Source organism: Diadema setosum, chromosome 1 (assembly GCF_964275005.1).
Source record: "Diadema setosum chromosome 1, eeDiaSeto1, whole genome shotgun sequence".
Lineage (NCBI taxonomy): Eukaryota > Metazoa > Echinodermata > Echinoidea > Diadematoida > Diadematidae > Diadema > Diadema setosum.
The window spans coordinates 36,582,084-36,593,346 of NC_092685.1; the positions used below are offsets into that span (position 1 = coordinate 36,582,084).

General features: G+C 38.4%; 1 protein-coding gene across 1 annotated transcript in view; it reads right to left on the minus strand.

Annotated features, from left to right (window-relative positions):
* LOC140234269 (uncharacterized) overlaps nt 1-9,085 on the minus strand; it is a 48,241-nt gene extending 39,156 nt beyond the window's left edge. Inside the window, exons 1-3 of the mRNA XM_072314365.1 lie at nt 8,158-9,085; nt 5,409-5,554; nt 4,219-4,326 (exon numbers count right to left, since the gene is read on the minus strand). Of these exons, the coding sequence (XP_072170466.1) occupies nt 4,219-4,326; nt 5,409-5,554; nt 8,158-8,976 (1,073 nt within the window). The 5' untranslated portion in view covers nt 8,977-9,085. The remainder of the gene's footprint in view (nt 1-4,218; nt 4,327-5,408; nt 5,555-8,157) is intronic.
* Between the last annotated feature and the right edge of the window lie 2,178 nt (nt 9,086-11,263).

Below are 11,263 nucleotides of genomic sequence, written 5' to 3' on the forward strand. Positions count from 1 at the left end.
AATTTCTGTGTAATTTGTTTGAGTACACCTAGTCTTCTTTTAATTGTGCATATGTTCATGGGCTCACTTCATTCTGTTTGATTCATTCCTAATCTAGAGTCCATTTAGAAAGTACATAAAACAAAGACAGAAAAACTAAAAGTAAGTTATCTAAAATCCATGATTGTATTCTGAATACAATCATAGATTTTAGATAACTGACTCACTGAATTTCAGTAGTGCAGAAAAGTATGCCGAAAATCTATCAAGTCATTTCTGACACTTCCCAAGACCTTAAATCCACATACAAATTTGTAGCTGTATACGATAATGCAAAGTCTAAGCGTTAGTCAAATTTGTATTCTTCACAACACTCTACAAGATGAATGAAATATCTTTATCCCCCTTTATAATTGTGTCAAAGCTGTCTGATCAAAGTATCAAATGCTCTAAATGAATTGCATGCCAATTGGAGAATGCACCTGTTGTTGACTCACAGAAACTGGGCTCTTGAGGGGTAAAGAGACCACAGAAAACAAACACAGATCCATTCTGCCCTAAACAAGTTGCCGTGGTTGCCGGCGGTAACCTGGCAACAAGACTCGAAGCTCCTTGAACATCGATAGACTGATGTAAATACATGTCTTGGCTGTCAAGAAGACGACTTGAAAAAAACTTACGAGCTGGAATTTGGACACTATCACTCCTTTTTTCTCCTTCTCTTTTTCAAACTATCTCTGGTTTATTGTAGACAGTGATGGCTTCATACTGTACAGTATGTCCCCCCCCCCCCCAAAAAAAAAAGAAAAGAAAATTACAATCAAATTTTTGCATTGATGACACCCAATATGATTAAACTGTCTAGATGATACTTCAGGGTCTTAGAATATAGCATCTTAGCTCTATTTTGCAGAACACTCCATTCAATTTGGTTAAGCGGTCACAGAGAAATGTGGAATGTTGTAAAGCACATCATGAGTATGATTCTTCCAAGTTTAGCACTTCGATACTTTTGAGTGTGTATACAATAGACAGAACTTGGAGGGAAGAGATTCTTAACATCCTCCACAAAATTCCTAAATTCCCTTTGACCACTGAAGCAAAATGAATGGGGTTTTCTGTAAGATGTAGGCAATGAGTTATAGTTTCATGCCCTGAATTTGTATTTGGATTGATTCACTATTTTTAAAGATATCATTGCAAAGGGTCCCGTTGTATTTTTTTTTTTTTTGAACATACGGTACATAATGTGACCACCCAACTCAACACCCACAAATAGTGGGCCAAAATGAATTTCCACTTTTATACGTATACATATACTTTTAAGGAGTAAGCTCTAAGCTTTAAAGTAATATTTATAACTTTTTAAAATTGGACCACCTAACTCATCCAAAAATTGATTGAAATAAGAGAGTTACAATGTGTAGTTTCAGAGAAAAGGGAGAAAAGAGGATTTAAGATAAGGGTCACTAAAGCTTGACATGCAAAAGTATCAATGAAAAATGTATTTTATTTCCAAGTAAAAGCAGTGCCTGTCTGAAAATATATGGTACAGAAAAACTGCTAATATCACCATTTTGGTTTTGTTTTAAGCTGCCACATTTTAACAGAAGGTAGGGAAAAGATTACTCCCTCAGGTAAGGCAAATTTTAAAAATCTGAGTAGGTCATATTTTGGTCAATTACAGAGAATTCTTATCTGCCACTTTTTGAGGGTTTTAAGCTAGGCGGTCAAATAATACTTTGGTGTGCATTTAAACTGCATCAAGTTGTTGCATACATTATCAGTAAATAAGTGCTGAACAAAACACTGAATATGCAATAAAAATGAATTAACAACTGTGTTTAATATTTACTGTATTTTGACATTTTCCTTGAATATCAGCAATATGAAAAAAAAATACAAAAAGAAGGCTGAGAATGAAAAATAACTGAAGCAAAAGAATGAGTGTAGAGAATGAAGACTCTGAGAAGAAAATGAGAAAACGATGAAGTAGAACAAAGATAACACAGAAACTTAGTCTAGTGGAATCTTCACAAGTTATTACACAAAATGTTATAACTCATGTCTGGACACTTTTTTTCCCCTCTGGATCAAGACATTTCATATTTCATTCAGAAATACCTTCTCCAATGCCATGTGATATGCTTAAAAGGTGTTCTGATTAAAATTGACATTTGTGGCTGACCCTCAGAGTCCAAATCAAGTCCAAGTATGGTACACTGTACAGCCTCTGTTAACAGGTCATAGCTTCTAATGAGAAACTTATTGTCCATATCAGAGGGCTGGAACTACACTGTAGATAATCTGGAGAAAATCAAATAACCTTTGGTCACTGGTTGGATTGTTCTCATACCCCCCCCCCCCCCCACCCCCCACCAATCTTCAAATATCAATGTCGTTCATTTCAGAGCATCACAGAATTAGCACAGCTCACTACTAGACTATGGGCTGTAAATGCAGGGTTAAAAGTAAATGTCCCGGTGCAGTATTTGTCTTTGATTTGTTGCAGATAGTATGCTTGACATGAGCATGCTGTTGTGAAAGAAATGTACATTCAAGTCACTGCACTGTCATTTAAAAAACAAAAACAAAAACAAAAAACCAGAAAAAGTTATATGGAGAAGAAACTACTGGTAGTTTTATACACATTCCATCCTTTCATAAAAATACAATCTCCTCACTGACTACATGCAATAGCCTTAATGATTCTTTTATTCCCATCCCATTCCATTTAAATCAACCATGTATATCTAAGTAAATCAACAGGTGACATTACTGTGTTTGATGATATGTTTCGTTGCTAAGTGCAGTGGGGTTTTACATTTCCTTGGCTTTCCAAATAACAGAGAGGCTCTGCTGAGTGTTCTTCAATTAACAATTCAGCTCTCTTCTGCATCTTAAAAAACACACTTCGTGTCTACGTCACAAAATGCAGTTTCAGGACATGCAAAATTCATGCACCATATCCTTCTAAAATGATGTCAAATACATCTCTTTGTGTTCATGAAGTCACGAATACTTCATACCAAATACAGCTAAACAATATCCTACAAGCATCATTATGATTATCCCTTTTAAACTCAGACATACAATTGTATATCCCAGACATGGCTGCCACACAACAAGACCACAAATTCATTTTATTTTTGTTGGATTGGTATCATGATCATTAGAGAGAGAGAAAAAAAAAACATGAAGAAGGTTGATTCAGTGATCAATAGCTTCAGCTGAAACGGTCAAAGTTCATCTAAAATATATGCACTTTGATGAATATTTCACACTGTACATTTGTATGTACATTGTAGACATTTAATTCACTAGTTTTGTTTTGCTGATACCATAGCACTGAACTTAACTACACATAGCTGTGACTTAGCAACCTCAAAGCCTCCTGGGGATATGCTCTGTAGAGGCCTGCCGGATGGTATTGTGTAAGATCTCCGCCCCATAACAAGATCCCTCTTCCACCTCAATGGGCAGGTACGGTTTGTTGCCCCCACACATTTAAATGGTAGGCCTTGATGCAAGCCCCTCACATTAAACAATATAAGTGCAAGAACTAAAAAAAAAAAAAAGATAAAAAATTCCCTCTGATGCACATTCTTCTGGGTTACATTAATTTTGCTTTAAAATGCAAAAGGCTGTGAAATGCACACACAAATGCAAGCCACTGTTTGTTCTGTCAAAATACACCTGTTTTTGACAGCACTCCTTTTTTTTTTAAATACATTTTCATCCTTAAGCGACACATGATGATACCAGTGAGAAATGGCAATGGAAAAGAACTTCAGTAAAACTGTTCTACCCACTAAAGGGGAATGTTCACTGATATTCTAAACTTCACTTTTTCATTTCTAGTCTGTCACAAATGCTGTAGTAGGTCAATTCCATCAAATATCTACATAGATCATGACAAGACAAAAATAAAGGGATCATGATTTAAGGAAAATGAAAGTCTATGGTCACAGCCAATAGCAAGATTGCATGAAACACATATTTCTTTCCTTTGTCTTCTGTTTTTATCTGTCCAGAGGGGTTCAGATGCTTGCAATACTGTGAAAATCATGGACACCATTTCAGGGCTATTTTTTTTTTTGTAATATTGTATTTTCTACAGATAAGGTGAAGGTTCCCCTTCCGCCCCATCCCCCACCTCTGCAAGGAAAAAAAAAAAACAAAAAACAAACATTACTGACAAGAAATGAGGCAATTTCTCAGACTCTCATATATACTTACTGTTCAAGTTGCTTGGAGGGAGGTTCAAAGAAAGTCAGAACGAGATGAAGACTTGCCATGAGAAGGACGAGACCCTTGAAATATTTGTTGTTAATCATCTTGAAGCACCTACAGGACAGAGGTCAATCAACAATTTACATGAATTACAATCGACCAGATTATACCATACTTACAATTGTAATCGGAAAAGAAGAGAGAAGTTAGCATTAAAGTAAACTTCAGTGCTTTCCATTTTGTCTTTACATGGCAGATGCTGAAAATTTCACTTTGGCATATCTGAGCTATTGGATGAATATTTTCAATCCCCTCTGACAGCCTTTGAAGTGACAGTAGATATGCAATTGTAACTATTGCACTCTTCTTTTACTTTGCAAGCTGATAAATACTACATTGTACACTCTAACATGTTACTTTGTTGAAACATCAGCTATAAATACATTGAGAAAGTTATGTGTTAAAGCATTTTGAAAAAAAAAAAATTACAGCAGCAGATACAATGTACATTGTATCTATGTAGGATTTCAGAGTCCTATATCCAGTGTTACTAGATATACAATGTCATAAGTGTTCCAATAAAAATTGAATTTGTCTACATGTACATGTGACCATTTGGGGGAAACTTAGCAACTGAGCTCCCTTGGCAGGTGGCCTCTTCATACATTACATATCAAACAGCATACAACAAAAGAAGGAGATTATTGATGCAGAGAGGTGAAGATGTGCTATAGATGTAGTTAATTTTTTTTTTAATATAATTCAATAAGCCTTGTCCGCACTGGACTATGCACAACTGTATTTAATGTAATCAGAAACTTGGCCTAATTATTTGTTCCAAGTTCATCATGCCACTGCTGGCAACCAGGGATAGCCTGGAAGTGTCATTGCCAGGAGGTGTCATTGCCAGGAAAGCAGTAGGTAACAGGTTCATATTCAACTGAGCCAGTTCATTTTTTCTGACATGTTTGTTAAATATGTACATTTGTAGATAATCAGGTTTTTTTTTTTTTACAAATTTGTACAGAGAGTGACAATATAGTTTAAAAAAAAAAAAATCAGCCATAGCACAATATAAAAATACACAATTTAAAAAACAAACAAACAGTGTTTAAATCCCATTTTGTACACATACAGACTACATTGTGCACAAGTGGTCTTTAATTGCAGGTGTAGTGAAATTACGAGGGACTCACCATCGCCCAAATTTTGGCTTGAAGAATGCCCTTGCTTTGCCATACTTTCCACGGCCACTGATGGCATCATCGATGTGAGCTGCAGCCAGCTTCAGCTCACGATCCTCACCCTTCAGCTCAGTGAACGTCTGGGTTAAGGCATCCGTCTACAGTGAGAATGCACGGGCAACTGTTAACTCTCTGACATCCAGCCAGGCTACTCTAACATCCTATCACTAACACCTACAATTTTGTATCGTGGAGTATTTCGTCATTTGATCGCTATTTTGATGCAATGATCTCTTGAAAGAAATGTACTAGGTATTGTTCACTGTTTTCAGAACAGAGAATGCACACATTGTTAGCCTAGTGATGTTATTGTTTGTGGCAACAGAGAATGACATTTATTCCACACAAAGACCAAAAGTCACTGGATATCCATTTGATGATCTACATTGTGTTATTCTGATACCTTAAACATTGCACATCATGTATTTTTCACACATGTTTATGACTACAATGTAAGGCTTTGACAAGTGTGATGCTTACAAAACAGACAAAGAACAATCTACATGGTCAGATAAAGTCCAGATGTGAGACCTCTCTTCCTAATAAAACCACCAACTAAATGTACAGTACCTACTTTCCTTAAAATTACAACCACAGAGTACTCTCTAAAGAACATGGTTTTCAAATCTAAAGACTAAAAGTTGACAGTACCACAATGCAAACTTGCTCCTATTTGTCTACAGATGACCGAAGTTCCATAAATCTTATTATCTACAATGCTGCACAAATTTGTAGTTAATTATATACATCCCCATACTACAAACTACAAAGCTGCATATCAGCATGCTATGTATGACAGAAAGAGAACATTGTGGGGATCTTATTGGCCCTACAATTGTAAACAATAGTTACGTTCAGACGGGAGCCCTTAACCTCGAAGTTAGGAAACTTCGAGGTTAGAGCTTGTAGTAAGGGACCGTGAAGACGCACTCGTAGTTAGCAAACCTCGAGGTTTGCTCGATGTTTCGAGCCACGAGAAATCTTATGGTTAGCGCTCTAACCACGAGCCACGGGGGGTCCCCACTCGTAGTTAAGCACCGTGTGGACACAAAAAACAACGAACTCGAAGTTAAGAGTGACCTCGCCGTAAACTCCAGCCCCCACAATTTCCCTCTGCTTCCGGGTCAACCTCCCAAACGTACACCACAAATACACTACACGTGAAAAACCTATGACGCACAACACAACAACATCATCTTTTCTTCCCATGCGCTTGATCTCTGAAACTGAACACGTCGAACTCGCTACTGTATTCTATATTCTTCTCCGACGCTAAAAAAAAAAAAAAAAAATGTTTTCGACGAATATCTTCATAAAGGCAGAAAGTCATCAGTGCACTGCTATCTCTGCATACCATGACAGAGAAAAAGAGTACCTGTAAGCGAGTCCGACAGGGTTGGACTAAAGAATAAATAGACGCCTTGTTAGCAGTGTGGGCTGAAACTTCCGGTTTTGTGGTTTTAACATCGAGTGGGACCCACTCGTAGTTACGGGGGGGGGGGGGGGGGCAGAAGCTTAACCTCGAGGTTTCGTAACCTCGAGGTTAAGATTCATCGTGTGGACACACGTCGTAGTTAGGGGGCAAGAGCTAAACCTCGAGGTTTCCTAACCTCGAGGTTAGGGCCTGCCGTCTGAACATAACTAATAAGTTGTAAGAGAAGATTGTATGATCAGATACAAACAGGTGTTCAGTGTAATCTGATTTTGAAGCGTGGACTGGGGTTACAGAAGAGCCAAAGCTCATGTACACTGTACAATATAACTTAGCTGCAACGACATTAACTCCATCAGCACCCCTGGGGGCATGTTTGCATACAATGCACAATACTTGCATATAACGTATATGACATTTTGAAGCAGTGATAATGAAAAGGTAATGAGCATGAATGCTTTTTCTCTCTCTCTTTACACAGCAGACTGTGAACTTGATATTTAGGCTGTGCTATTTCAGAAATCTTACATATGAAGAGAGAAAATACAATGAACCAGGGGAAGCAAGGTGCTTTCCTTTATATACTGTAAAACACGATATATTCGCGGCATAAAAATTTCGCGAATTGGAGCCCACGGCCTTTCTCGCAGCATGAAATTTTCGCGACTTGGCACTGGCATCCAATGCATATTATGTAGGCAAGAACTTTCACATGCATTTTAATTTCGCGAATGTCGCCACTCATGAAATTTGTGAAATTAAAATGCATGCGAAATTTCCTCGTTTTACAATATGGGCACGTTATGATTTATCAACAATTTGCTCAGTTGTGGGTGTGATGTAAGATAGTGCAATTCTGCTGGGGAAAAAAAAATCAGCATTGAGACTTAATCTTCTTTTCTTTATATTCATGCACTGTTTGACACCCAATACGGAAAAAATACACAAAAGCACAAACACATGCATTGTATTCATCGAGACTTCACACTTGAATTTATAGCTACAACAATCTCTATGCAAAGATTGAAATTACAGTTATATAAAGCATGTTTTCAATCACAAGCTCAGTTCATTTAATTTATACTAATTATAGTGATTATCTCTCCTCAAAGTATTAAGCTGTGGTACCATTACAAGGCGATGTAAGGATACAATCTTCCCATTTTGTCTTGTGGCAACACTCATAATGTCACGAAAGTTGACATTAATATCTTGAAAATTTACATTCAACATCTTTATAAAATTATTAAATATTTTGTTTGTACTTACTCCATCCACTCTGGGCACCAGGCACAAGGCAGGGGTGAGGAGACCATACAGAGCAAAGTTCTCTTGGGATGATCTCTGTTTGAATGTTCTCATAAACACTTTATTGTTCCTCGTCTTTGTTTCTGTGTCCTCCCTCGGTCCCACTTTCTCCACATCATTTAATGTTTTCACAGACGGTCTCTTCTCTGAGTCTAGCGAGTCAACACCACTGTCCGGTGTGGACACTTTTCCATGGTTTGCTCCATCACGTGCCTTGAAAGCCTGCATTACGTCTTTGAGCATCACGCCTTGGCTATTGTTATTTTTGGAGGCCTCTGAGTCCTTGGTAAAGGCTTGCTTTTCAGGCTCCTCCACAACTACCATTGGCTCCACCCTGTTGTTCCTGAAAGGGGAGCTTCTTCCCGTGGGAGGGGTTCTTCCACCTGGTGGAGTTGTTTGTCTGTCCACCTTTGGTGCACTCTCTGTGGGAAGTGATGGCTCGACCGTGATTTTCACCTCCGCTTTGTCGAAGTTCTCCACCCGAATCGGCGGAGGACTCTGCTTCCTGTCTGGGATGACCCCCAGAGAACTGTTCAGGGATTCGCTGAGGAGGGGTCGCTTGTCCCCCGTGGCCCCTCCATCCTTTGGGAGTTTCTTTTCAACATCTTCCTCCGAGGGTTTTGCTCCTTCCTCCCCTTCATTCATCGCCTCCTCATCGCTCTCAAGCTCCAGGAGCATCCTCCGGTACTGCTCAGCGAGCTGCGCTTGCCTTTGAGCCTCCTCTTCATCATCATCCTCCATCTCTGCCTGGTTCTGACCTTCCTTCTCTTCTTCCTCCATCTTGATCAAGGATAGGTCCTCCGGTCAAGGACTGACCTCGATTATACTCTTTGGTCTTTCCCTTTCAGTCTAAGATTCATGCACTTTTGCTTTTCTTCATGAAGTCCAAAAGAAATCCACAAATTCATAACTACATGATGAAGTGGAAACAGTTCAGAACCAAAGTGGAGAACCTCTGATGGTCATAGTGTAACTGAATGAAGATGTTTTCATGACTGCTAGCAAATTTTCTTGTCCTCACGCCATGTTCCATCCATACATATAGATGCACGTGCGTCACAGACCTGTACATAGACAATGGAAATATGAAAACAATGCATTATGAAAAAAACAAGGACAGATTAATAGTTCATTAGCATATTGATTGCCTTGCCATCAATGTTAATAATCATCAGAACTGTCCAGTTGACTGCCAATGTATGATTGCAAAATGGCTGCAGGGTTAATCACTATTAATGCTGACTTAATTGCTCTACTAGTATGAGTTAAGCCTTTTTAAATTGGCTAGTGCAGCAGTACAATAAACACCTCCCAGATATGAATAGCATCGCAACCCTGTTGGGGCGTACACAGAGATCCACCCCTCTAATTATCAACATCTAAGTACTGACAAACACACGACAAAGCCATCTCACCAAACATCAATGCATACATTTCATATAACCACATACACTGTAAGAGTCAAGCTGTAACAAGCAAATTGTAAGACTTGTCATCTTTCTTGTTGCATGAAGTGTAGCAAAACTTTTTTTTTCTTTATTATCAACTTATCATTTAGTGTAAAAAAAAAAAATTTACATTTGGAGCAAGACACACCAAACTGCAATGGACAAATAGAATATATTTCACTGGCTTGTAATGATATCTTTTCATCTTTGTAAGTTTTGTCACCTAAAGTGCGAGAGAATTTGTGATTGCATATTTCATAATAATTCACTTCTAAGAATCAACCAACATGCTTTGTGTGTACTTGGGAAATATAGCTGTATTGAACTTTCAGCATAAAGAAAATTTCATTGTTTTATTGAGGAAAATACATATGGAGAAAAAAATTTCCTTTTCAATTTGATATAAACTACATGAAATTTCATACTATCTCTGTGCAGTGCTTTGATAAACTAAACAGTGCAGCACTTGGTTGACAGTTGCAGGGGTTACATATTTTGTAGTACAAGCCAATTGAGTGCTAGATATGTGATCATTGTTAATACAGTCCTGTAGTTAAGAAAAAAAGAAGAAAACTTTGAAAAAAAAATTGGACTCTATCTTTGAAGGTTGTTTTGCACTTAACCATGAATGCACGCATATTCACCACTGGCAGAGAGCATGATAAGCATGATGGAAGTACCAGTTTTTGCAGAAATATGTGCACATATTTAGATCAAATACATGGTTTTAACAAAAAAAAAAAAAAAGGAGTTAACTGTCGTGCTTGTTGTCACAACACGCCCGACTGAATCCACCTTCCATGCCTCAGCATATAACTAAGGCCATGTAATCTGGCCTAGAGGGCTTTGTAAGGTACATTGTATGGTATCCAGGGAACCGCTGTTGGTGCTAATCGTGGTCAGTCGAGGGGGCCCGTCCCTTTTGCTGCCCAATCAACAAGTGCGTCATGACAGGCCTTAAGACAGCCATCCAGTCTTCTGGACAGAGAGAACAATACCGGTCCTCAGCCCCTTGCATTCTGTGTGTGTTTAGTGTCTTTACTATGAGATGGAGGGTATGGAAAGAAGGGGGAGCGTTTGCCCCCTGTCAAATGAAGAAGGAGGTACCTATTGTACTGAACAACTGGAGTGAAGAGAGCTACCAGTGGTTCTCTTTCATGGGGCAAGAAAGAGGAGAACTGTGTTCAGGGACACAGTCACTGCCTGAGCGTCGCACCAAAAGCTGTGTATCCATACTCAGTACATGTATTTATAGGGGCTTTGGTATAAGGACAGTCCAGAGGGTACAAATAAGAGGAATTACACAGTCGTATTTTGACACCACTCCTTTTTTTGCTGTGCTTTCTCTTTCTCTCTCTTTCCCCCCTTCAGTCTCTCAACTACAATGTAGCTCTCTCTCTTCCTCAGTATCTGTCTGCTAATCATTTCAGTTTACGTGTAAGAAAATGCATTGATGAAAATTTCACAAAGTATTGAGTAACATTTACAGTAGTACATTTTGCAAGCTGGCATGAAAGTTTCACAAATTCTCGAGTGACATCTATCTATATTTTGCATGCTGGGAGGATAAGTTTGAATAAAGTGTTGCCACTTTGAATGCTTCAAGAGCCAAATTGGGA